General features: G+C 41.3%; 1 protein-coding gene across 2 annotated transcripts in view; it reads left to right on the forward strand.

The window, feature by feature from the left end:
- SNRNP40 (small nuclear ribonucleoprotein U5 subunit 40) overlaps window positions 1-25,628 on the forward strand; it is a 36,953-nt gene extending 11,325 nt beyond the window's left edge. Inside the window, exons 5-10 of one of the 2 annotated variants that reach the window (XM_003307937.6) lie at window positions 3,722-3,844; window positions 13,725-13,845; window positions 15,980-16,062; window positions 17,288-17,349; window positions 23,637-23,740; window positions 25,171-25,628. In XM_003307937.6, the coding sequence (XP_003307985.2) occupies window positions 3,722-3,844; window positions 13,725-13,845; window positions 15,980-16,062; window positions 17,288-17,349; window positions 23,637-23,740; window positions 25,171-25,220 (543 nt within the window). In that variant the 3' untranslated portion in view covers window positions 25,221-25,628. Of the gene's footprint in view, window positions 1-3,721; window positions 3,845-13,724; window positions 13,846-15,979; window positions 16,063-17,287; window positions 17,350-23,636; window positions 23,741-25,170 lie in introns of those variants that run through there. The other variant, XM_063783561.1, reaches the window with a different exon arrangement.
- Window positions 25,629-27,450: the final 1,822 nt, after the last annotated feature.

A 27,450-nucleotide genomic window follows, 5' to 3' on the forward strand; every position in this document is an offset into this window, starting at 1 on the left:
AAAAAGTGATAAGGCATTGGGTAAGCAACTTACTCTCAAATGATTTAGACCAAAAAAAGTGTTCTTTTTACTTCCAAGTTTTCTGTAAATTTATGATTGCTTCAAAGTAAAATAATTATTAAAAGTGGTAGTTATCTGGAACTAAAATTCTAAATTATTTTAAACAAACTTTGACTACCATGACTTTTAGGAGAAAGACAAAGATAGATTTGACCTGAGTGAAGTATCTATTGAGACAAAGATTATAGTACAGTTTATAAAAGATATAGGATCTAAATTATTAAGGCCTTGAATTCCAGGTTAAGAAGTTTGGACTTGATTCTGTAACCACAGGAGTTGGGGGAGTGGGAGATGTTGGGCATGTAGGAGAGGAGTGAAGCGTTCTTTTTGGACCATTTATCTGAGTAATGAACTAATTTTTAGTTCGTATTTACATGAACAAAGAAGAAACTACTTTTCATCCTAAACCATGAGAATTGGGAGGAAGAGGCATCTTGGCACAGATCCTACTCAGACTCTCCTTGTTGACTACAGGATTGAAGTTAAGCCTATGACCTTCCCTAAAGTTCCGTGGCTGATTCCTTTCTTTTTGATGCCAGCCCTTTAAAACTTGGAACAGTCACCCCAAAGTCTCTTTCTTCTGAATGAAACGACCCATACTCTTAAAACATTTACTTGTGGTTCATCTTCTCAAGTGTGTCATTCATTTATTGAAACATCTCTGAGCCCTCTCTGTGTTATCCATGCTTTAAAAATGTAGAGCTATAAGGGTTTGTTTGTTTAAGAGATGGGGTCTTGGCCAGGTGCAGTGGCTCACGCCTGTAATCCCACCACTTTGGGAGGCCGAGGTGGGTGGATCACTGGAGGTCAGGAGTTCGAGACCAGCCGGGCCAACATGGTGAAACCCCCGTCTCTACTAAAAATACAAAAATGAGCTGGGCGTGGTGGCGCATGCCTGTAATCCCAGCTATCCAGGAGGGTGAAGCAGGAGAATTGCTGGAACACGGAAGCAGAGGTTGCAGTGAGCCGAGATGCCGGCACTCACCCAGGCTGGAGTACAGATCCGCAATCACGGCTCACTGCAGCCTCAACCTTTCTGGCCCAAGCGATCCTCCCATCTCAGCCTCCCAAGTAGCTGGGACTATAGGCATATACCACCACACCGAACTTTTTGTTTTTATTTTGTAGAGACGAGGAATCACCATGTTGCTCAGGCTGGTCGCTAACTCTGGGCTAAAGCCATCCTCCTGGCCTCGGCCTCCGAAAGTGCTGGGGTTACAGGCATGAGCCACCACACCTGGCCCTCTAAGAATTTTATAGTTTTAGCTCTTACATTTAGGTCCTTGATCCATGTTGAATTAATTTTTGTGTATCATGTTAGGCAGGGGCTTACCTTCATTCTTTGGCATGTGGTTAGCCAGTTGTCTTAGCACAATTTGTTGAGAAGACTACTTTTTCCTTCTATATGGACCATAGTTACTTGCTTCTTTGCATGCCTTGTATTTTGTTGAAAACTAGGCATTTAAATATTATAGCGTGGTGACTCTGGAAATTAGGTCCCCAGAGCTGCTTATTGTAGTTGTTTGTTTAGTGACTTTCTGTGGGTTGGGGTACGGTGAGGGTGGTTGGTTGGTTGGTTTTTGAGACAAAGTCTCGCTCTGTAGCCCAGGCTGGAGTGCAGTAGTGCGATCTTGGCTCACTGCAACCTCCACCCCCCGGGTTCAAGTGATTCTTGCACCTCAGCTTCCTGACTAGCTGGGGTTACAGGGGCACACCACCATGACCAGCTAATTTTTGTATTTTTAGTAGAAACAAGGTTTTACCATGTTAGCCACGCTGGTCTTGAACTCCTGACCTCAAGTGATCCATCCACCTCGGCCTCCCAAAATGCTGGGATTACAGGCGTGAGCCACCATGCCCGGCCTGTTTAGTGAATTTTTGAACTAATTTTGTAAAGTTTGCATTCTTTGTCCTGTGTGACCACTGAATTCTTTTTTTCGTTAGCTTAGTGGTCAGCTAGTGAATGACAGAAGTTTCCTAAATTACCTACAACAACAAGAACAAAAATTCTCCCAGTCTTTGCAGATTGTCTTTTTGTATGTTGGAGCCTGCCTTCAACTCCTTGCCATGCAGTTTACATCTCTCCTTAGCTTTCACTTCCTGCTTGTGCAGAGCCTGAAGGTCAACCAGAGAGCTTACGGCCTTCTCAGATCTTTTCTAAGTATGTGCCCAGCCCTGGACATGCAAGTGGTCTAGATTGCCAGGGGTGGGCCAGGCGTGGTGGCTCATACCTGTAATCTTAGCACTTTGGGAGGGCGAGGCAGACAGATCACTTGAGGCCAGGAGTTTGAGACCAGCCTGGTCAACATGGCGAAACCCTGTCTCTACTAAAAATACAAAAATTAGCTGGGCATAGCTACTCGGGAGGCTGAGACATGAGAATTGCTTGAGCCCGTGAGGTGGAGGTTGCAGTGAGCCAAGATCGCACCACCGCACTCCGGCCTGGGTGACAGAGGGAGAGTCTGTCCCTAGATAGATAGATAGATAGAGATAGATAGATAGATTAGATAGATATAGATGATAGAAAGATAGATAGATAGATAGATAGATAGATAGATAGATAGCCTAGGCGACAGAGGGAGAGTCTGTCCCCAGATTAGATAGACAGACAGATAGATAGATAGATAGATAGATAGATAGATAGATAGATAGATAGATAGCCTAGGCGACAGAGGGAGAGTCTGTCCCCAGATTAGATAGATAGATAGGTAGATAGATAGATAGTTCCCCAAATTGTCTCCTTCCCCAGCCCTTCCTCCCAAGGTTTTTGGTTTGTATTTTTGCCCCAACTGTTTTTCCTTGCCCCCAGGAACCAGAGGCTAATAATGTCCTTTCCTTTAAATGTTTTCAAGAGAAGTTCCAAGTTAGGCAAAATAAATGTAAGTCCTTTGGGCTCATCCTTCAGGGAGCCACCAGACAGGTAAAAATAAACAATTTTTATTGTTTGTTCTTTGACAATAAGAAATAGGCCCCCTTTGCTTCCTCAGTACTAGGAAACCATACTGGGAATATGGGTTATCTTCAAAGCTGTTGCTGAGCAGGAGACAGAGCCAGCACAAGTTAAAACACTACAAAGCCCTTTTACTGGGACTCAGGGAGTTTTTTGTTTCCTTTTTCCTCATTAAGGGTTTGCCGGGTTACTATAAACTTTTGATTAGTTTTGAGAGTTCCAACAGTTGATTCTGACAGATTTTGCTGGTTAATTTGCTGCTTTCGTGGAGGGACAAGCTTTTGTCATTGTTTATTATACTATTTTCACTGACATACCCTCTATTTTTTTAAATGTGGGTTGCAGCCTACTAATGAATTAGTCTCTACGGTTTGAAAAAATTGTCTGATATCCTTGTTGTTCTAAAAAATATATGAACTAAGTAGTTAGGGGAATTCCATTCTAAGAGTATGTTGATTTAACTCTGTTCACTTTAACAAAGAAGTCTGAAAATATAACCGAAGTTTTGTTTCACCAGCCTTCAAATGTCTTGGCAAAATTGAGGACACTGCTTACCATGTGTGTTATTAGGATATCCAGGAGTTAGTGATATAGGATCCCAATTATAGATGTGTTCATGTCCACAAAGTCCTCGTACTTAAGGGATATTTGTACTGTGCAATTGCTTCTTAGAATGATGTTGCTGATAGACTGTCTTGTCCTTTGCTTCAGCTTTGGGACATCCGGAAGAAAGCAGCCATCCAGACATTTCAGAACACGTACCAGGTGTTAGCTGTGACCTTCAATGACACAAGTGATCAGATTATTTCTGGTGGAATAGACAATGATATCAAGGTATGTTTATGTTTATGATATATTTCCATTTCATCTGTCTGCACTTAGAAACGAATTTTTTCAAACTTCTGAGATTGTGGTAGCTTTGCACTTAATACCAACTGAAAGGAAAATAGTAACTTGGAACTTATTTTCTTTTTCTCCTGTCTTCATTGACTTCCTAAATTAAAGGTTGCATTGCAGATCTTATAAATGCTGTCAGGGACCAGGCACTTAATGTGAAGTGTGAAGTCTCTGTAGGGGGACTATGTAAAAAATAAAGAGTGCATTTCCTTTTAAAGACATTCAAAATCTTTTTTTAACCATCTTGGTTTAAAGAGAGCAGTGAATCAGTTTGTGATTCTGTATCCTCATCTCTCACTGTGTTTTTCTTTTTGACACTATGGAAAGAGAGTTTTCTAAGTTTCTCTAAGAATGAGAGAAGGTAATGATATTAAAGAGGCAATAGACCATATGGCAGTACAGTGTAGCTCAAACTTTCAAGTAATTGACTTGGGTTCTAATCCCAGTTTCACCATTTTCTAGTTTTGTGACTTCAAGCACCTTCTTTAAGCCTCTTTTTCTTGTGTGAATGGTGAGGGGGTAATGATAAAAAAAAAAACAGTAGCATCTACCACATACCATTGTGGGGATTAAATGAGCCTGATTCATTAGAGCACTTAGCAGAATTCCTGGACATAACAAGTGCCAGGAAATGTATTATTTTGGGCCTGCACAGCTTCTGTCTTCCTTTCCTATTGGCTTCCTTGGGATCTTAACGACTTTGACCTTACCTTCTGCTTTATACTAAGAAGAGTAACTGTCAGATAAATAGCTTTCTGTGTTGTCCTTACCTAGAAGTTGTACTGTATTTCCATCCCTCGTTGTTTACTTTGCTGTTACTTTGGATGAAATATCCTTGCTTTTGGCCAGGTGTGGTGGCTCACACGTGTAATCCCTGCACTTTGGGAGGCCGAGGCGGGTGGATCACAAGGTCAGGAGACCGAGACCATCCTGGCCAATGTGGTGAAACCTCGTCTCTACTGAAAATACAAAAATTAGCTGGGTGTGGTGGTGGTGTGCCTGTAATCCCAGCTACTCAGGAGGCTAAGGCAGGAGATTACTTGAACCTGGGAGTCAGAAGTTGCGGTGAGCTGAGATCACGCCACTGCACTCCAGCCTGGCCACGGAGCAAGACTCCATCTCCAAAAAAAAAGAAAGGAATATCCTTGCTTTTGTCTAAAGGTAGTCTTTTTTTTTGAGTCAGAGTCTTGCTCTGTAGCCCAGGCTGGAGTGCAGTGGTGCTATCTCAGCTCACTGTAACCTCTGCCTCCTGGGTCCCAGTTCAAGCAATTCTCCTGCCTCAGCCTCCTGAGTAGCTGGGATTACAGGCATGTGCCACCAAGCCCAGCTAATTTTTGTATTTTTTAGTAGAGACAGGGTTTCACCATGTTGGGCAGGCTTATCTCAAACTCCTGACCTTGTGATCCACCTGCCTCGGCCTCCCAAAGTGCTGGGATTACAGGTATGAGCCACCGTGCCCGGCCTAAAGGTAGTCCTTTAAATGTGAGGGTTTCAATCCTTCGTCACTTCTTTCAACCTCTTCTTTTCTACTTTTCTTTTTTTTGAGACAGAGTCTCACTCTGTCGCCCAGACTTGAATGCAGTGGCGTGATCTTGGCTCACTGCAACTTCTGCCTCCTGGGTTCAAGCAATTCTCTTGCCTTAGCCTCCTGAGTAGCTGGGACTACAGGCATGTGCCACCATGCCTGGCTAGTTTTGTATTTTTGGTAGAGACAGGGTTTCTCCATGTTGTTCAGGCTGGTCTCGAACTCCTGACCTCAGGTGATCCACCCGCCTTGGCCTCCCAAAGTGGGATTACAGGCATGAGCCACCAAGCCTGGCCCAAAACTTCTTAAAAAGGATGATGATGGTGGTGGTGATAATATTGTTATCATCATTATCTAACACATAGTGCTTACTTTCTGCCAGTTGTTGTTCTCAGAGCTTTACATCATTAATTCATTTAAGCTTCGCTATTGACCTCCTCACGGATCTTAAAGACTTTGACCTTACAACCTCATGAAATAAATCCTACTGATGCGATTGTACAGATGAGGAAACTGAGCTAAAAGAGGCACAACAGCTTAAACCCAGGTTACACAGCTAATACGTGATGGAACCTCAGTTCAAATCCCAGAGTTTCATTCTAGAGTTATACTCTTAATACTTAGAGGAATCCCCTGGAGATTTTTCTGCACTCACTGTCTTCAGTTCCTCACATACCATTCATTCTTCATTCCTAATAGTCTGTTTTTTTGTGTGTGTGTTTTGTATGGTTTTTGTTTTTTAACATAATCGCTCTGTACCATAGACCTGGTCTTCTCTCTTCCGTGAGTTCTGTGACAACAAACTGTCCTATCCATCTGGTAGTTTCTTCTCCTTCTCTACATACCATTATGAGCTACTCTGTCTGTGGAGTCTTTAAACATCATTATTCGCCAAGGGCCTTTGCTTTTCTCACTGTGTACATTCCCCAAGACAGATCTCGTCTACTTCCACAACTCCATCATCCCTCTGCCGAAGACAGTTTTCCCACCCCAGATCTTAAGCATCAGGTCCTTGTGTACAACTAGCTGTACAGTATCCCCCATTTGAATGTCTCATAGGTACCTAAGAATTCAGGTTTTCCAAAATTGAACTTCCCATCCCTTTTCCATCATATAAATACTTGGAGAATGAAGAATTAGAACATAGAAACTTAGATCAACTTTAATAGCTATGCACAATATTTCCCAGAATGGAGTTGGGAGCTCACTGGCGTCAGAATCACTAGAAGCCGTCTTGTACACATGAAAATAGATTAATGTCATCAAGCTATGATAACTTTTATACTTTTCAAGACATGTAAATTTACGTACAGTGAAATAAACATTTTTGGTGTACAGTTATAAGAATTTTAATGTTTGCATAGATTCACTACCACCAACAGAGTACCAAATTTGATTAATGCCCTCGTCTCCTCTGTGGGGATAGACTAACCTAACAATAATACTCTTGTGCTAGTAAAGTCTTCTTACTACCAATAGTATGGCTTACTTTGGGCTCTTTATCTGGACTGTTCCTGGGCCTTCTAAAGACAATAGTGCTATATAGCACAAATTCTCACAGCTTAAATAAAAGAAGCTAGCCTCAAAAGGTTTTATATATATATATATATATATATATATATATATATATAGGATTCCTTATATTCTCAAAAAAAATCATAGGGCAAAGAAGAGATCAATAATCAGCAAGTGTTAGGGATGAAGAGGTTTGACACAAAGGAGAAAAATTAGGAAATTTTTGGGGTGATGAAAATTGTTCAGTACTCTGTTGGTGACAGTAAACTAAAAAGTGTTTGCTGGGCGTGCTGGCTCACGCCTGTAATCCCAACACTTTGAGAGGCCAAGGCAGGCGGATCACTTAAGGTCAGGAGTTCTAGACCAGCCTGGCCAACATGGCGAAACCCCGTCTCTACTAAAAATACAAAAATTAACCAGGCATGGTGGCATGCGCCTGTAATCCCAGCTACTCAAGAGGCTGAGGCACGAGACTGGCTTGAACCAGGGTGGCGGGGATTGTGGTGAGCCAAGATCGTGCCACTGCACCCCAGCCTAGGCGACAGAGAGAGACCCTGTCTCAAAGCATTAAAAAAAAGCTAAAAAGCGTTTAATCCGTCCACAAACATTCAAATTTTTCTGCCAATGCTTCATTTTCGGGGAATTTTTTAAATTAGAAGTGCACCCAGCACTGAGACAGTCCCCTTGTTTGTGTACTGTATATATTGTATTCTCTTTTCTAAACAAAAAATCAGTATAGGCTTTTCCTAATTTGTCTACTTATTTACCTTAAATGTTTTATGCAGATATAAAATTTGCATTCAAATATATGTTTAACAAATCAACTTTATTGGGAATAACATTATTAACAATTAATTACAATTAAAATAGATTTAGTAATAAAAGTGATACTTTGTATATTAAAGTGCAGAAAATGTAAAAGAATTATAAAAATAGATATGTCACTGTAGTTTCATCATCCAAATTCAGTCAGTCTTACTATTTCACAGTGTACTTCCTTCAAGTCTTTTCTGTACTACAGTGTTTTGTATGTAAACATTATAATATTCATTCTTTAGATAATGCTTTTTTTTTTTTTTCAAGAGAGAGTCTCGCTCTGCCGAGGCTGGAGTGCAGTGGTGCAATCATGGCTCACTGCTGCCATGACCTTCTGGGCTCAAGCCATTCTCTCACCTCAGCCTCCCAAGTAGCTGGGACTATAGGTACATGCCACTATGCCCAGCTAAATTTTTTTTTTTGAGACGGAGTTTCACTCTTGTTGCCCAGGCTGGAGCGCAATGGCACGATCTCAGCTCACTACAACCTCCACCTTCCGGACTCAAGTGATTCTCCTGCCTCAGCCTCCCGAGTAGCTGGGATTACAGGCACCCGCCACCATGTCCTGCTAATATTTTGTATTTTTAGTAGAGACATGGTTTCACCATGTTGACCAGACTGTTCTAGAACTCCTGACCTCAGGTGATCCGCCCACCTCAGCCTCCCAAAGTGCTGGGATTACAGGCGTGAGCCACCACGCCTGGCCAGTTTGGTTCGTTTTCGTTTTTGTTTTTTTAGAAATGGGTTCTCAACACATTGCCCAGGCTGGTCTCGAACTCCTGGCCTCAAGCAGTCCTCCCTCCTTGGCCTCCCAAAGTGTTGGGATTACAGGCATGAGCCACTGTGCCCAGCCATGATCTCTTTTCACTTATTATCACATAGCTGCTCCTTTGTCAGGAATCCCCCACCCCCACCTTTGATGCATTGCTGTGACTTGCCTCTTATCTTCAGATCACAGCATAGATATCTCTTCTGGAAAGTATATCCTAAACTAAGCCCACTTCTAGTTGCTCTCTATCAAATCATTCTTATTTTCTTAGAATTGTAGTTAGAATCATTTTCCTTTCCATTTTTTTGCTTTATTTTGAGGCCTCACTCGTGTTGCCCAGGCTGCAATGTGGTGGTGGAATCATAGCTCACTGTAACCTTGAATTCCTGTGCTTAAGCGAAGTTGGGATCATTTTGCAATTTGCCACTTAATTGCTAGCTTTGTGATCTTAAGAAAGTTGTTTTAACCTCATCGTCTCCATTTCTTATGTCTAAATGGGAATTGTCAGCTCACCTCATATAATTGTTACATTAATTAAATGAAGTAAGGATATAATATTCCTAGCACCGTGGCAGGGACATAGTGTGTTCAATATATGTCAGCTGCCATTATCATCATCATTTTTTTTATTATTACAGTATTAAATAGCTTAGTGACAACCATGTCATTGGACATTTAGGCTGTTTCATGTGAATCATTATCACAGATTATGCTGCTATGGACATATTTCTGCATGAAACTTTTTCTGTATTTGTTTTCTTAGAATAGATTTCCAGATGAAAATTAATGTGTTTTAATAAGTATAAGGATGTTTCATATTTGGGATACAGGCTGCCATATTGTTTTCTGGCAGGAGCAGTTAATACAATGTTTGAAACCAGGTTGCTAGAATTATTTATTTTTGCTCTTGTATAACAGAGATGGACTGGAGAGAGTTGTATATGTGTTAGAATTTAGTTAGAAGGTAGTCTTTTCCCTATTAAAAATACCCTGCTGATGGCCAGGCACGGTGGCTCATGCCTGTAATCCTAGTACTTTGGGAGGCCAAGGCGGGCAGATCACTTGAGGCCAGGAGTTCCAGACCAGCCTGGCCAACGTGGCAAAACCCCGTCTCTACTAAAAATACAAAAATTAGCTGAGTGTGGTGGCACACACCTGTAGTCCCAGCTACTTGGGAGCCTGAGGCACGAGAATCGCTTGAACCCGGGAGGTGGAGGTTGCAGCTAGCCAAGATTGCACCACTGCACTCCAGCCTGGATGACAGAGTGAGAGACTGTCCTGATTAGAAAAAAAAAAAAAAAAAATACCCTGTTGTTACATGCAGAGGGGAGAGTAATTGCTCTCTCGAACTCAGGAAGACTCTTAGTTGTCCTAAAAGACCTCATAAATTTCTTTAAACATGCAAAAGAGAGGCTCCTTTTCAATCAGAAAGACTCAGGAAATGTCAAACCTGAAAAGAACCTTAGACATCACCTCCATCCCTCACTTTATAGGTGACTGAAGTGAGGCCCTAAGAGGTTAAGTGATCTGGCCAAGATCAAATAGTCATCACTCAGTCAGTGGTAGAGACAGGACCAGAGCTCTATCTCTAGAGGGCTAATAGTCTTGCCACTCTGTCTTGTTACCTCTAGTCAATTAACAAGTACCTATTAAGCACCTAGAGGCTTACCAGTCTTGAGCCCTTGTGTGACAAATCACCATACTGCCTCACTATATTAGGAGATGCTCCTCAGAGAGCCTGGTTTTTGTTTGTTTCTCAGTCTATCTTAGGTAGCACTGCCTGTTCTAAGAAAGAGAAACAAATAAGGAGTGGGAACCCTTTTTAAAATCTGAGGTAAACAAATTCTATGTATATTTGTGAGCAGATAATGCTGTTCCCACCAATCTCTTGGAACTTCCTACCTGGTAATAGGATTGGGGAGTCAGAGGAAAATGAAGAAAGAAGAAAATGTGTCACTTGAGAGCCTGATGGTCTGGCTGGCAATCTGGCATTTCTTGTAATCCTGAACTCTAGTTAGGATGGGAGTTCAGTTTGGTTTTTTTTTTTTTTTAATGTAATGGTTAAAAGGATAGATTAGGCCAGGTGTAGTGGCTCATGTTTGTAATCCCTGCACTTTAGGAGGTCTCATCCCTTCAGTTATTAAATATATGGGCCAGGCCAGGCGCGGTGACTCACGCCTGTAATCCCAGCACTTCAGGAGGCTGAGGTGGGCGGATCACAAGGTCAAGAGATCGAGACCATCCTGGCCATGGCCAACATGGTGAAACCCCGTCTCTGCTGAAAATACAAAAATTAGCTGGGTGTGGTGGTGCGCGCCTGTAGTCCCAGCTACTCTGGAGGCTGAGGGAGGAGAATCACTTGAACCCGGGAGGCAGAGGTTGCAGTGAGCCGAGATTGCACCACTGCACTCCAGCCTGGCAACAGAGGGAGACTCGGTCTCAATCAGTTAATCAGTGGGTCAGAAGGATCTTTCCAGAATATACAACTGAATGTCTCATTTTTCTATTTTGAACCCTTCTTTGACTCCCCAGTGAAGGAAATAAAGTGCAAGCCAGGCATTCAAAACCTTTCATGAGCTGGCCTCTGCCTGTCTACCTGATCATCTGCTGCCTCTGGGTGCCTAATCTCCTACAATCCAGCAGTGTTTTTCATGCCCCTCTACTTCCATAAATTATCTTGTCCTAGTAAATACCCTTCCACTTTGTCTAAGTTAAAAAACAACAAAAAAAAACTTCCTTCTTCCAGACCCTGCTCAGGTGCTTCATTTTCTGTGAAAGCTTCCCTTTCTCACTCTCATCTCTGTTCCACCAGAGCTAAACCCTCTGACCCGTATACAACTGTACCTTGCATAGGCCTGTCATTACTTGTTTAAACATCTTAAGTTTGTTCCTTGTTATACTGAACACTCCTTGTGAGCAGGGCCATGTCTTTTTTTAATCTCCAGCAGTACCTGCCACTAATCAGATGCCCAGATTTTCACTGAACAGCTGAGTAGGATACTTGCAAAATGTTTTGCTTAAATTCCTGCTGTAGATTTTTTTTTTTGAGACAGAGTTTTGTTCTTGTTGCCCAGGCTGGAATGCAGTTGTGTGATCTCGGCTCACTGCAGCCTCCACCTCCCGGGTTCAAGTGATTCTTCTGCCTCAGCCTCCCGAGTAGCTGGGATTACAGGTGTGCAGCACCATGCCCGGCTAATTTTTTGTATTTTTAGTAGAGACAGGGTTTCACCATGGCCAGGCTGGTCTTGAACTCCTGACCTCAGGTGATCCAACCACCTTGGCCTCCCAAAGTGCTGGGATTACAGGAGTGAGCCATTCCTGCTGTAGATTTTTTTTGTGGCAAATTCTGGATACTTTTTGGCCCTGCACAAACAAGGTGTACAGACCTCAAGGGGGAAGTTTGGAAATAACACACAAGTTCTGTGAGGGGTTGGCAAAATGCATTCTCTCCTAGTTGTTACAAAGCTAGATTTCAACAGTGCCTTCTCAGAAGAGAAGGAACAACAGCTTGAACAAAATGTCAGATATTTCAGGCTTTCCTGATTACTGAAGCAGCAAACATCTTGATATGAAAAAATGATCGTATAGAAAATGTGTTGGGCTCCACACGTGAGTGAGTTACTGATGGAGAAAGTGGAGTTGTCTGCCCTATGTATTTCTCTGCTGTGTAACACCTAACTCATTTCTACATAAGGAAAAGTGTCTTGATTTAAGGAACAGCAAAAGTTTTATTCACTTAGAAAAAAACTACATTGCAATATGAAATAAAATTGGGGGAAAATTTGTATTTTATGTAATACCAGTGACCTTAACAAAATTACTGTTCTTTTTGCCATGTGACTTTCCAGACTATTTCTGTTAGCTTGAAAATATTTATTTTACATAACTGTAGTCTGTGTAAAGATAAATACTGTTTTGTATTTTCCTTTTTTGCTTAATAGCTTATTATGTAAATATTTTTACATTTGGTCTTCTGAGTTATTTTTAGGAACTGCTTAACAATAGCTACACATTATTGAGGACCTGTCTTGTGCCCGGCATATGCTAAGCATTCTTATAATCTTTACAACAGCCGTAAGAAGTAGCTATTGTTATCCCTAATCTTACAGACCAAGAAACAGGCCCAGAAAGAACTAGTGACCCAATGACACATAACTCTTAAGTGGCAAGGAACAGTTTATTCTTACCCTAAGTCACCACTCTTTCTACTCTGTCATGCTATCTCCTGTATGAGAATTCAGTTTTGCAATGTGCTTATGAACCATAATTTAATAAACCACCTATTTTTCCTGCTTGACATTTAGGTTATTTTCTGTATCTTTCCTATACAAGCAATAGTGAACCTGTAATTTATTTTAATAAATGTGCTTTTCCATAGTGTATGTGCATGTACATATCCATACATGTACATATATATACATTTATTGTCACATATTGTTACATTAAATGAAAAATTTTAAGCATCTGTATTTTTCATATTGTTACACAAACATGTAATCATAATGCCTTTTTTAAATGACATGTTCATTTTATGTATTTATAATAATTTTAATGGCTAAGAATCATAGTTTAAGCATTTTAAGCACTCTTTAGTTTTTTTCTATAATAGTTTTTCTTTGCTATGATTTGAAAATAACCTTTCTGAATTCTATTTTTTTGTGTGTAAAACTTTATCTTAACATTTGATATGCATTCGTTTGTATTTATCTAGTCAAATGTGGTAACCTGAGCTACCTTTTTAGAAAGACAGAGATTGGCCAGGCATAGTGGCTCATGCCTGTTCATCCAAATACTGAGAGGATGAGGTGGGAGGATCACGTGAGCCCGGGAGTTCAAGACTAGCCTGAGCAACATGGTGAAACCTGTCTCTTCAGAAAAATTAGCTGGGTATAGTAGCATGCTCCTGCAGTCCCAGCTACTGGGGAGGCTTAGATGGGAGAATCACCTGAGCCCGGGAAGTCAAGGCTACAGCGAGCCATGATAATGCCACTGCACTGGGCAACAGAGTGAGACCCTGTCTCAAAAAAAAAAAATTAAAATTAAAAAAAGGTGTTTTTCTCTTTGACAGAAATCCTGTGTTTTATAGTAGAGTAATATCAGTGTCTCTGGGCAATTGACTCTTGTCTCTTGTGTCATTCTCTTTCTCTGCTTTTATTAATTTGATTTCTGGGGGCACCTTTCTGTTTTTGCAGGTCTGGGACCTGCGCCAGAACAAGCTAACCTACACCATGAGAGGCCATGCAGATTCAGTGACTGGCCTGAGTTTAAGTTCTGAAGGCTCTTATCTTTTGTCCAATGCAATGGACAATACAGGTAACTTTGGAAAGGAAATCTCCCCCAGGATCCAAGGAAAAAGTCAAAGATTGCTCACAGATTCCATCAGACGATTAGAATGTGTTGTAATGGGGAAAGCTTTCGGTGAGATAGTCAAGAATCTAGGACTGTAGTCTCAGATCTCTGTCTTGTCCCTGAACAGCTTCGCACACAGCATTTCTTCTCTCTAGGCATCAGTTTCTACATTGATAAGAAGACTGGACTTTAAGACCCATCTCAGCTCTGGTATGCTGTGTATCCAACAGGATATTAGAAACTCTAGGTGATGAGTTTAATGAAAAAGATGTGAATCTAGAAGTCTATTCAAGGCAGTTCTTGTGTGTTTTCAGAGAGCACCAAGCTTGGATGATCTCTTCTGCTCTTTCCTGCCAGTCTGTCTTCCCTCCCCACTCTGAAAGCATTGGTGTAGGAAGAGGTCTTCATTAAAACATTCTGGATTTACACGAACACACTCTTGCTCTTTCTCTTTACTTGTTTTTGAGTTGTAGGCTGGGAGGATGGGTTACTACAGAAAAAAAGTAAGGTGACTTGCTGGATTATATGCTTAATGTTGAGGGAGTTTGGAAATGGCCCTGGTATACAAAATTATAGGCTTGTCAGGAACTAAAATGTATTCCCTGACATTTTGTAACAAAAACAATACCTGACATTCATTGGGTACTTAATAAATATTTGTTGAATTAATGGACATCTTTACCTTTTAACTATATTCTCAATGGCAAACTTTCATGCATAGCTTTGCCTTTTTATGCCTGTCTGACTCCAAGGATTGATAATACTTTTTTCATACTCAAATAAAATGACATCACTGAAATTCCACTATAGGTATAGCTTCAGTTACAACGGCTATAGCTACTGCTTACAATAGATGTTTATACACATTTAATCTAGCATTAAAAAAATATTTTTTCCTTAATTTTTTTGATAAGACAGGATCTTGCTGTGTTGCCCAGGCTGGTCTCAAACTCCTGGGCCCATGCAAGCCTCCCAAGTACCATGCCTAGCTAATTCTAGCATTCTTTATAATGAGGAACAATGAGGTTTCCTAGATTGATACTAAAATAAGGAAAAAATAATAGAATAATTTCTTGTGGCTGCATAATACAATTATAAATTCTTTATTTTTGTTTGTTGCCTACAAATTTTAGAACCTTTGCACATATATCATCTCATTGGATCTTTAAAATAGTGTTATTGGCTGGGCAGGGTAGATCACCTGAGGTCAGGAGTTTGAGACCAGCCTGGCCAATGTGGTGAAACCCCATCTCTACTAAAAATACAAAAATTAGCCAGGTGTGGTGGTGGGCACCTGTAATCCCAGCTACTTGGGAGGCTGAGGCAGGAGAATCACTTGAATCTGGGAGGCGGAGGTTGCAGTGAGCCGAGATCGCGCCACTGCACTCCAGGCTGAGCAACAAGAGCGAAACTCCATCTCAATCATATCAGTCAATAATATTATTTTAAAAAGAAGACAGATAGTTTTCTCTTCATTTTACAGAACAGGAAAACCAAGACACAAACAATCTCACTGTTTACCTGACATCACCCAAATATGTAACAGAGATAGAATCAATGTTTACTTTTTCTGATTTTTGGTATGGTACAGTGCTCTTTTGATTTATTTGACCTTTTATATATTTTATATATATCTGACCTTGTTCAGTCTTAGACTATCAGGTGCCCATATGAGGGAAATTAGGAAAGGGCGATGTAAGTTTGGCTTTTATAAGTTCATTGTCACAGTAGTTCCTGGTATTTAGTTTGTCACATTGAAGCTTTGCTGGATGTGACTAAGCTGGCAGAGAAATCTTGCAAAATATCTTTTTGAAATTAGTATCACACCCAACTGCATTCTGTTGCAAATTACCAACATTGCGTGTGACATTTTTCCTTCCTGCCCCTCAGCTAGCCCCAGTTATTGGGATTTAGATGTGTTTTCCTGCTTGAAAAAGAAAAGAGCCTTAACAGGTGGCAGTATGTCATGTTGGACTTCGCCCACCGAGGAAACAGCATCTGCCATTGATTGACATGATACTAATTTCAGCTGGGTGCCCAGGAGGCCTCTGGCCGATAGTTGTTTTGGTTGGTTTGTTTATTTGGATTTGTTTTGCAGTTCGTGTCTGGGATGTCCGGCCATTTGCCCCCAAAGAGAGGTGTGTAAAGATATTTCAAGGAAATGTGCACAACTTTGAAAAGGTGAGTTCTGCATGGCAGAGAAGTTTTACTGTTCATTTACTTCAGAGAAACATTTAAGGTGGTACTAAGGATAGAGAGCAGTAGCTCTGCTAAGAATGGACTTCATTCCAATAACACTGCTCTTAATTAAAACTTGTTGCCAAAAATAAAACGGATAGAAATAATAGTGACTGGGGAGAAGCCGGTCACATAGCCCAAAAGGAATGGAGCCAGCCCTCAAACTGAGGGCATCTGACTTGACACCACCCTCAACAAGAGACTCCTGGCCTTTTAATTACTTGGGAATTTTACCCTCCTAAATCAGTTTTCCATATGGAACCCAAGCTCCCATAGCTGTAACCTGGATGGTCTCCCTACCTGCCTCCGCATCCCGTGACCATGTGTGTTAGAACCCTAAGAATACATCTCTTCCCTCAGTAACTACCATGGCCCAAGTTCTGAGAGAGAAAATTTTTTTCAAAGCCTCAAATTTCAAGGTCAGCTCTATTGAAAGAAGCTTTTCCCCTCAGAGGATTTGTTAATAGAGATTTTTTTTTTTTTGAGAGCTCATTGAGATTCAGTTTCACTGTATAAATCAAATTTTGTTTTTTAGACCTGGCATGGTGGCTCACAGCTGTAATCCCAGCACTTTGGGAAGCTAAGGTGGGAGGCCAGGAGTTAGAGACCAGCCAGGGCAACATAGTAAGACCCTGTCTCTACAAAAGATAAAAAATCTGGGTGTGGTGGCATGTGCCTGCAGTCTCAGCTGCTTGGGAGGCTGAAGTGGGAGGATCACTTGGGCCCAGGAGGTCAAAACTACAGTGAGCTATGATTGTGCCACTGTACTCCAGCTTGGACAAGAGAGCGAGATCCTGTCTCAAAAAAAAAAAACCCAAAATTTATTATTTGTTGGGTTTGCGTGTATTTTTCTTCAAGATAAATAGGAAAAAAAAATGAGTATCAAGATAAATGGAGCAAAGGGAGCCTCCATTTATAAGTAGAACAAAATTTTGTTGCCAGGTTCAATCTAATTAACTGTAAGTTAAGTATTTTCTACAGTTTTTATATGGTGTAAAATAACAAAGTATGCTGTTTTGGGCCATAGAATATAAGATAATTACAGACCATCTTCCTGCAAAGAGTAATTAAAACTCTAGTTAGGAAATTTAAAGCCTCTTAGTGATTCAGTAGCCTTGCAAAGAGGAGTTTGGTATATTACTATTCAGTGGATTCTTGTTTATCATAGAACCTTCTGAGATGTTCTTGGTCACCTGATGGAAGCAAAATAGCAGCTGGCTCAGCCGACAGGTAAGGATTAGTGGGTGCAAAGTAAAGAATGATGTAGCTGGCTGGATGAGGTGGCTCGTGCCTGCAATCCCAGCACTTTGGGAGGCCGAGGCGGGCAGATCACCTGAGGTCAGTTCGAGACCAGCCTGACCAACATGGAGAAACCCCATCTCTACTAAAAATACAAAATTAGCCGGATGTGGTGGCACATGCCTGTAATCCCAGCTACTCAGGAGGCTTAGGCAAGAAAATCACTTGAACCTGGGAGGCGGAGGTTGCGGTGAGCCGAGATCACGCCGTTGCACTGCTCCAGCCCGGGCAGCAAGAGCGAGACTCCATCTCCAAAAAAAAGAATGATATAGCTATGCAGGATGTCTTCTTGTGTTTTATACATAAAGCATGGATATGGAGCTAGAGCAGACATAGAGTTATGACTGTGCTTGAAGATGAAGCTCTGTGCAGTATGAAGGGTTTCAAAACCGTGTTCGACAAACAGATCATTTCTACCCACTTCGGAGACATTTTAGACCTAGAGGATCAACAATTTGTTTGATTCTGTTGGGTTCCCTTTGCCATCAGAATAAAATTCAGTCTCATAATCTGTCTCTAGTTTCCCTCACCACATTTCTTATTCCATGCTTCAGTTCATTTGAATACATATTAAATACCCACCTCCCCCACCATCATCACAATGCTGCTCACATGGAATTTTCATATTCTAACCTCCTTTTGCGTTCTCACCTCTAGGTTCTCTCTCACATTCCCTCTTCATTATCTAAACTCCTATATCTCTCTAGTAACCACCTCTATGTTACATCCATAAACTGTCCCTGGTCCCCTCTCTCTATTACCTCTTGGAGATAACTAATTGTTCTTTGTGCTGTAATCCCATTTCATACATCTAAACTTTGGTAGCATTTATTACATCTTACAATCAGACAGACAAAGTGAGGTACCTCCACTAAGTTATTTCCTCCTAGAGATTAGGGAATGAATCTTAGTCATTTCTGTGAACCCATGGCACTGTTGTCAGTGCTTGAGCTTTTCTAACCAATTAGTTTATATTACATGAATGAATTCCTAGCTGAAGAATGGCAGTCCAATTTTACCCTGCTTAGCAGCTCAGCTATTGGTAATGCCTGCCTGTGTTGGAGATGATTCAGAGCTGTGTCTGGGTTAGTGGGAAGTGCAATGATTGCTAGGTGCAGGGTGTAACAAAATGTGAACTAGGTATTTTCCACCCCATGCTGAATTAATCAGCTAAGGCTTTATGAAATACGAATCTAAACTGGCTCAGGCATTATGTGCTGAATGAGAAACAGAAGGGAGAGAATTCTTCTGTCAGATGCTGTTGTATTTGGCATGTCTGTGGTAACCTGTGCTTGGGGGAGAATCAGAGGTTGAATAGGGATGTCCAGGTGTCGAGTCTGATGGGCTGCAAATGAGGCCTGGTAAAGAATGATAAGACCCTCTGACAGCAAATCCTGTGTTTAGCTCTCATTGGGCAGTGTCTTGACCCTTTTTAGCTTAATCCTATCCTCCCCTTTAGAATTTCTCTTTCAATCCTACTGAAACAAGCACCATCCTATAAATAGGAAGCCTTTCTTGGGCTAGCCAGGGCTTTCAGCATATTCCAGGGTTTTCCCCTATTTGGGGCCCTAAAGCTGCCACACAGAAGCTGCACTGTGGTCTGTCCCATACCTTTCTATTAATGAATAATACTGAACATATTTAAATTCCAGAGTCTACTTTTTTTTTTCTTGACAAGTTTAATGCCAAGAAAAATGGACAAGTATTCAGGTTTTTTTTGGAGGAAAAAGAAAGGGTCCAGGTGAAAGTGTCACATTGATCATTTGAGTGCAAGTGGTTTAGAGAGCTGCCTAGAAGAGGGAAATCTAAAGAATTTTAAGTTGTCAAGTTGCTAGAGAAGACTTAAAGAAACAGACTAAGGTGTCTCATATTCTGATATAGTAAGAACTATCCTAAGTATTTTTACATAATTTTCTGCGGAAAGAGTGTATCTTTTGTAATTAAATTTTTTTGTTTGTTTTTGAGATGTAGTCTCACTCTGTCGCCCAGGCTGGAGTGCAGTGGTGCAATCTCTGCTCACTACAAGCTCCACCTCCTGGGTTTACACCATTCTCCTGCCTCAGACTCCCGAGTAGCTGGGACTCCAGGTACCCGCTACCACGCCTGGCTAGTTTTTTGTATTTTTAGTAGAGATGGAGTTTCACTGTGTTAGCCAGAATGATCTCAATCTCCTGACCTCATGATCCGCCTGCCTCGGCCTCCCAAAGTGCTGGGATTACAGTCGTGAACCACCGCACCCAGCTGTAATTAAATTTTTAAATTATATTTACATACTTTTTTTTTCTGATGAGCAGTTTGTTTCTGGCATTGGCCCTTTCTGAATTGCAATGTCCTTTTTTTCTCTTTCCCTCTCCACTGTTCCTTTAAACTTTACATGTGGTCGATGGTGCACACCTTTAATCCCAACACTCTGAGAGGCCAAGGTGGAAGGGTGGCTTGAACCCAAGAGTTCAAGACCAGCCTGGGCAAGATGGCAGGACCCTGTCTCTATAAAAAAAATATTTAAAAAATTAGCCAGGCATAGTAGTGTGCACCTGTAGTCCCAGCTACTTGGTAGGCTGAGGCAGAAGGATCCCTTGAGCCCAGGAGTTCGAGGATATAGTGAGCTGCAATCATGCCACTGCTCTCCAGCCTGGGCAACAGAGCAAGACCCCATCTCTTTAAAAAAAAAAAAAACACATGTGAAAGCGTGGTATGAGGAAAGCCTATCCCTCTCTACCTGCTGGGGGTTGGCAAGATTTGACAGGCCACCTCACCAATTGGCCCCAAGTCAAGAAGCAGCTCGGTTACATAAGGCTCCTGGTTCCTGCCAAATGTTGCCATGCCAAAGTAAGGAGAGGGCAAGGAACCCCTCTAAATTTAGCATCTAATTGGCAGCCATCAAGAGTGAGACCTTGAAGTGTAAACCCTTGGAGATCTGGGATTCTGTCTTTTATGTGCCTGGGAAATGTATCCTCAGAAAACTGCTTTTCAGCTTGGCCTGGATTTGGCAAATTTCTCCTTTCTACTAACTAATAACTTACAGATCACCTCCTCATATTCAAACTTGAAACTCTAAATAGTCCTATAGACTACGGGAAGGCTGACCAGTCTCTCGGCCAAGAGTGATTTATTCAGCCCATTGACTGCATGAGATTCTGTTTTGATGATGAGTGTACTTATAATAACAATAGCTATAATTAATTCTGTGTGCCAGGCACTTTGCATATATTACCTCATTATTTTTCTCAACAAAGTTATGAGATCAGTATTTTCTCCATCATTGTAACTAAGCAGCTTAGAGAAGTTAAATGATCTGCAATTATTTAACTTCTCTGAGCTAAGCTTACTTAGCTAGTAAATAGCTGCACTGAGACTTGAACCCCAGTCTTCCTGACTCCAGAGCTCATACTCTTTCACTATGCCATACTGCCCTTTATTGAATTAATGAGGACCAGCTTTTTGTGCATGACAAGAAAGAAGACAGTAGGAAGGGCATGAGTATCAGAGCCATGGAGTCTAGACAGATGGAGTTCCTGCTTCTCTTCCATCTTGTTCAGAACTTATTTTCTATGGAGCCTAGCTGATGACAGCTAAATAGTATAATTAAGAAGCTCTTGTTTATTTGCATTTTTGACCAAAAGTGTAAGTTGGATTAGAACTAGGCATTTTATAATCCAGTACTGGTGAATATACCATTTTTATGATCAAGTACTGGTGAGTTGTTGATTGCACAAAACAAAATATGTAAATAATTTTAAATACCTGCTTCAAAACTACCAGCCCTTTATATTTACCAACAGATGAAGTTTACATCATCAGATTAAGATAATAGCTCTATACTTTACCCTTTAATGACTTAAGCAAGGTTGAGGGTCAAAGGAACTTTTGTTTTTTTTTTTTAAAGCCAGTATATTTATGGAGGGTAAGTGAAAGTAAAATACGAGAGTATATTAAGAGCTCCAGAGTCTTGGGTTCAGCTCTGTAGTTTCTGTGGCTACTGAAGAGGTGGTCAGGAACATAGGAACCCCCTTCTGGGCTCCTGGTCACTTCTGTCTGCTCCATGGCAGGAAACCTTCAGCACAGGACATCAAGGCAAGCTTGAATAAGAAAAACAATTTCTTCTTCCTAAGCCATATCATATCAGTTATACAGAAGTACTACTTTGGGAAACAGTCTTCAGGAGAGCCTAGATGAGCTCATAAAATCTCAGCAGTTCACTCAACTTGCCCTTCAAGTTTTACTTCAGTTTGATAAGGCTATAAAGTCATCATTGGCTCAGAGGATTAGGAACAGAGTTGATTTCAGGGGCTCTCTAAATACATACAGATTCTGCCATATGCCATGCATGGTGGCTCATGCCCGTCATCCCAGCACTTTGGGAGGTGAAGGCAGGAGGATCGCTTGACGCGAGGAGTTCAAGACCAGCCTCAACAACATAGGAAGACACTGTCTCTACAAAAAAAAAAAAAAATTAATTTAGAAAAACAAAAAGATTCTGTGATAATATGTAGACTTTTGTATTCAATGATATTGAATTCCAAAAGGTGATAGAACTTATTAAAGTGGATGAAGTGAAAATTATGGCCTGTGATGATAAAAATACTGGCTCTAATACTATAGAATGAATAAGAAAAAAATCACATTTTTATGACATCTTCTGTTATTATTCATCACTTTTGAAGAGAAATGTAGAAGTTTTTTTTTATTCTAGCATTGCAGAAAGTACATTGTGTTATTTCAGTAATTCAGTAGTATTTCAGTAGTATTCAGAGTATTTCAGTAGAAAGAAGCTTAAAACTCTATAGCCTCTTACATTACCTTTATTATACAGCATGAAAAAAACATAATTTTTTTTTTCTTGAGACAGGATCTCACTCTGTCACCCAGGCTGGGGTGCAGTGGTGCCATCTCAGCTCACTGCAGCCTCTACGTGCTGGACTCAATCAGTCCTCCCACCTTGGTCTCCCAAGTAGCTGGGACCACAGGCATGCACCACTACACCTGGCTAATTTTTTTGTAGAGATGGGGTTTTACCATGTTGTCCAAGCTGGTCTCAAACTCCTGAGCTCAAGCCTTGGCCCCCCCCAAAGTGCTAGGATTACAGATGGGAGCCACCATGCCCAGCCTCATAATTTTTTTTAATGACAAATAAAAATTTTGTCTTCTAAGAACATTCTCTAATAAGCTCTTTTTTTTTTTTAAGAGTTCTAATTTTAGTTATGCCGTTGATGAACTATATTGCCTTGGAAACGTCACTGTGCCCCAGTTTTCTTATCTCTAAAATAAGGAGTTTAGAGAAGCTGATTTCTTTTTTCTCCTCATTTCTTTTTTTTTTTTTTTTTTTTTTGGAGATGGAGTCTCACTCTGTCACCCAGGCTAGAGGGCAGTGCCACGGTCTCAGCTCACTGCAACCTCCACCTCCCAGGTTCAGGCAATTCTCCTGCCTCAGCCTCCCGAGTAGTTGGGATTACAGGCACACGCTACCACTCCTGACTAATTTTTTGTATTTTTAGTAGAGACTGAGTTTCACCTTGTTGGCCAGGCTGGTCTCAAACTCCAGACCTAAGACGATCCACGCACCTCGGCCTCCCAAAGTGTTGGGAGTACAGGCATGAGCCACCACTCCCAGCCTAGACAAGCTGATTTCTCTTGGCCCCTTCCCATTCTAGAATTCAGTATTCCTTCTGCCTGTTAATTCAATGGAAAAGTTGGCTCAAGTGAGTATTAGGTTAGCAAACACTATGAATATTTTATATACCAGACACTTCCTGTCCCTTCTCAGGGCTCTGTTTGAATACAGTACTAAAAAGTTCATCTGGATCAGCAGCCTAGGCTCCCACCCTGCCATGAGTTGGGTTACCTTTTAGATTTCCTGGATGAGTATGAAGTTAACTGTAGCCTAATTATACTAGACACTCTGAAAAAGGTTTTTGTGTGATGTCTGCAGGAAAAACTTTCTTTTCTTCCCTGTGGTGTTTCCCATTTCAGAAGCTTGTATTCAAACATGCCAGTCATGCTTATATTTTTAGTTATTCTTATTTCTCCACCCCATTGCTCAAGAGGTGAGTCCATGTCTTATTCAAACTCTGTATTCCTAGTTTCTAAAAGCCAGAACACGGTTCAGTAAATGTAAGGTAAGTAAATAATTGTTGCTTCCATTTCCTTTAAAAAGCCATGCCTCTGTCCTACCCCCAGCTTTAAGAGGCCTTACCCTTGCTTTTCATGATACCTTACAGGTTTGTTTATGTGTGGGATACCACAAGCAGGAGAATATTGTATAAGCTGCCCGGCCATGCTGGCTCTATCAATGAAGTGGCTTTCCACCCTGATGAGCCCATCAGTAAGTCTGTCCCAACGAGGGGGAAAGGGAAACTGGAAATCTCCCCGTAGGGATCCTGGGAATACAGAGTCAAAAGCGTGTATCTGTTTTATGCAAATTTCCATGCAAACAGCCTTTGGGTGTTTTTGTTGTTGTTGTTGTTGGTTTTTTTGTTGTTGGGTTTTGTTTTGTTTTGTTTTGTTTTTGAGACAGTGTCTCGCTGTTCTGCCCAGGTTGGAGCAATGGTGCAATCTTGGCTCACTGCAACGTCTGCCTCCTGGGTTCAAGCAGTTCTCCTGCCTCAGCCTCCCAAGCAGCTGGGATTACAGGCACCCACCACCCACCATGCCCAGCTAATTTTTTTTTTTTTTTTGTATTTTTAGTAGAGACGGGGTTTCACCGCATTGGTCAGGGTGGTCACGAACTCCTGACCTCCAGTAATCCACCCGCCTCAGCCTCCCAAAGTGCTGGGATTACAGGCGTGAGCCACTGTGCCCAGCTGCAAACAGTCTTTATGTGGGTATCAATGACAGTCTCACCATTGCTCATAAGTGGTGAGAGTAAGAGCAATGCTCCATTTTCTTCTTGATCTCAAAGGGAAGTTGGTAAGTCTAATTTTTTTTTTAATTTACTTCCATCAAGTCTGTTTCAATGATGTATTTGATTAAAAGAATGATACTTTTTTTTTTTTTTTTTTTTTTTTTGAGACAGAGTCTCGCTCTTGTCGCCCGGGCTGGAGTGCAGTGGCACGATCTCGGCTCACTGCAACCTCTGCCTTCCCAGGTTCAAGCGATTCTCCTGCCTCAGCCTCCCAAGTAGCTGGGACTACAGGCACCCACCACCACACCTGCCTAATTTTTGTGTTTTTAGTAGAGACGAGGTTTCACCATGTTGGCCAGGCTGGTCTCAAACTCCTGACCTCTGGTAATCCACCCGCCTCAGCTTCCCAAAGTGCTGGGATTACAGATGTGAGCCACTGTGCCCGGCCAAGAATGATACTTTTTAATATTTAGATATAAATTTCAGCTTAAAATTTTTTGGCTGGCTAAACCAAATAATTTAAGCCTTGAATTAAAGGAGAAACTGTAACTTTCTCCAGGGCTAAGTATAACAAGCAGAAGCACATTTACAAAATGACTGGCACAGCCATAGATTCCTCTCTTCTAGAATGACTGGGAAAGTCTTTTTCTTGGGGTTTGACTGAAAAGGGATGTCAGTATTTAGTGTCTGATAATGTATTTCCCATAGTACAGTCATCCTCATGATATTAGAGGACTTGGATTGAAAAGCCAGGCTACAATTTCCTGTGGATGGTGTTTAGGAGGGGAATTTAAGCTAAGTCCAATTGCTCTTTTATACCAAAATTGGCTCTTGACACAAGAGCCCTTGAGCACCAAGTCTCCTTGAGCCTTCATTATTTCTAGTTATCTTATCTGTTCTTTTTACCTCAGTTATCTCAGCATCGAGTGACAAGAGACTGTATATGGGAGAGATTCAGTGAAGATATGGACTGGAAGACTCCAAGGCCGCTTGTCTTTGAGACCTCAGACTGCATAAGTGACGCCAAATGTTGGATGTCCAGGCTGGCACCCTCCCTTCAGATGACCATTGCTAGCAAGAAACAGGAGGCGGTGGCCATATTCCAAAAACCACTTCTGTCCCATTTCACCAGGATGACTAAGGCAAGCTCCCTGTGGCCTCTAAAAACCACCTGCCAGATTTCAGGGACTGTTTTATTTTTTTCTTTTTCTTTTTTCCTGTTTTCTAATGCAGGCCCAATGTGACAAATTTGTTGGTTGGGATTTTTTTTTTTTTTTTTTTTTTTTGTAACTGGCTTGTATGATATTTTCTTTCTGTATTTCTCTAAATCATTTTGTATTAAAAGCCAAATAGATGCCTTTTTACAAGAGCCATGTGGATTGGATTTATTGCTGTCTTTTTTTTGAGGCTTGATTGCTATAAATCAGAATAGAGCATGATGTGGCCACAGAATACAATTCATTTAAACTTCCAAGAAGCTGCTCACTTGTTTTTTTCTTCCCCCTTTTCTGTGTTTTTAGGTTTACTTACTTCCATGAAAATGACAAAGAATAATTATCAGTAACAATACTTTTTTCCTACTAGAAGGTTAGCAGCCAGGAGGTGATAAATAAGTTCTAAAAGAACCTGGTTTTGCCAGACGCGGTGGCTCATGCCTGTAATCCCAGCACTTTGGGAGGCCAAGGCGGGCGGATCACCTGAGGTCAGGAGTTCAAGACCAGCCTGGCCAACATGATGAAACCCCGTCTGTACTAAAAACACAAAAATTAGCTGGGTGTGGTGATGCACATCTGTAATCCCAGCTACTCGGGAGGCTGAGGCAAGAGACTCGCTTGAACCTGGGAGGCGGAGGTTGCAGTGAGCTGAGATTGCGCCACTGTACTCCATCCTGGGCGACAGAGCAAGACTGTGTCTCAAAAAAAAAAAAAGAACCTGGTTTTGTGTACTTGCACCTGATCTTTAATGAACAGAGCCTGTGTTTACTCTGCCTCCTGCCAAAAGAACTTTTCTGAGCAGCATTCTCTATTCTCAGGCTCCTGAAAGTGGGCCGATTTGGGGCAGTCTTAGCTGGTAGAAATGACATTGCCCAGAATGCTGCATCAAACTAACTCAAATGGAATGTGAGAATGTTTGGGTGCAACTTAACTGTGACATTATGAGACACGTAACTGAGACATCTTTATGATTCTGTTTACTTGTCTGGCTTTGCATAAACAGACAGGGACATTAAGAAATGCTATTACTTTCCTTCTACCACTAAGACAGGTTACTGTCTCCCTGGATCACTGGGTGACAACACCCAGCACACAGATAGACACTAGTGAATCTCATCTGGCACTGGGGAGTAGAATGTGTTTTTTCTGAATCTCTTATCTCAGAACAAAAAGATCTTCACAGTTCTAACCTGTTCTGAGCATGTTTGGTTGTATACTTTTGGCTCACAAACCTGAATCATCTATTTATCTTAAGTTAGAGAGAGGATATCTACCCTGGGTTTGGGGCATCATCATTCAACAAACACATCAACCCCTATTATGTGGCAGGCATGACCATTGTTGCCGAAGACAGAGATAAATAAGGTACTGTCCTTGCCATCTTGAGAAGTGCACACACCAGTAGAAAAAACCATCTCAAATTCATTACTTTTTTAAGTAAGCACATGCCAAAGATTTATACAACTCACCAATGAAGGAACCAGCAGGATGGTAAAGCTTTCAAACCAATTACTTTTAATACAGTGAATAACGTTTGAATAAAGTGCACTGGAAACACAGGAGTAAACAATTTATTTTGCCTTGGAGCATTTAGGAAGTTTCACAGATTATGTGATTATGCTTAGATTGGGACTTGGAGGATGAGTAGGGCTTGCCAGGTGGACAAAGAACATGTGCCTTTCAGGAAACAGCAGGCACAAGCTTGAAAGTGTGGCACATTTTATAAACCAGAACAACTTGAGGATGATTAGAGTTGGGGAGCAGCAAACAGTAAAGTTACAGAACTAAAAGCCAAATCTGAGAAAGCTTGTACTTCATGTACGTGATCCATAGGTTGAGGTTTCCCAAAGTGCATTAAACAGAACACTGTTTTTCAGATAGTTTGTTAGATATCTTGGGGCATAAAGATCCCATGCTCAAGACCAGGTTAAATAAAGTGAAGCCAGTTTATTTACTGCAGGACTGTTTAGAGCCTTT

Source organism: Pan troglodytes, chromosome 1 (genome assembly GCF_028858775.2).
Source record: "Pan troglodytes isolate AG18354 chromosome 1, NHGRI_mPanTro3-v2.0_pri, whole genome shotgun sequence".
Lineage (NCBI taxonomy): Eukaryota > Metazoa > Chordata > Mammalia > Primates > Hominidae > Pan > Pan troglodytes.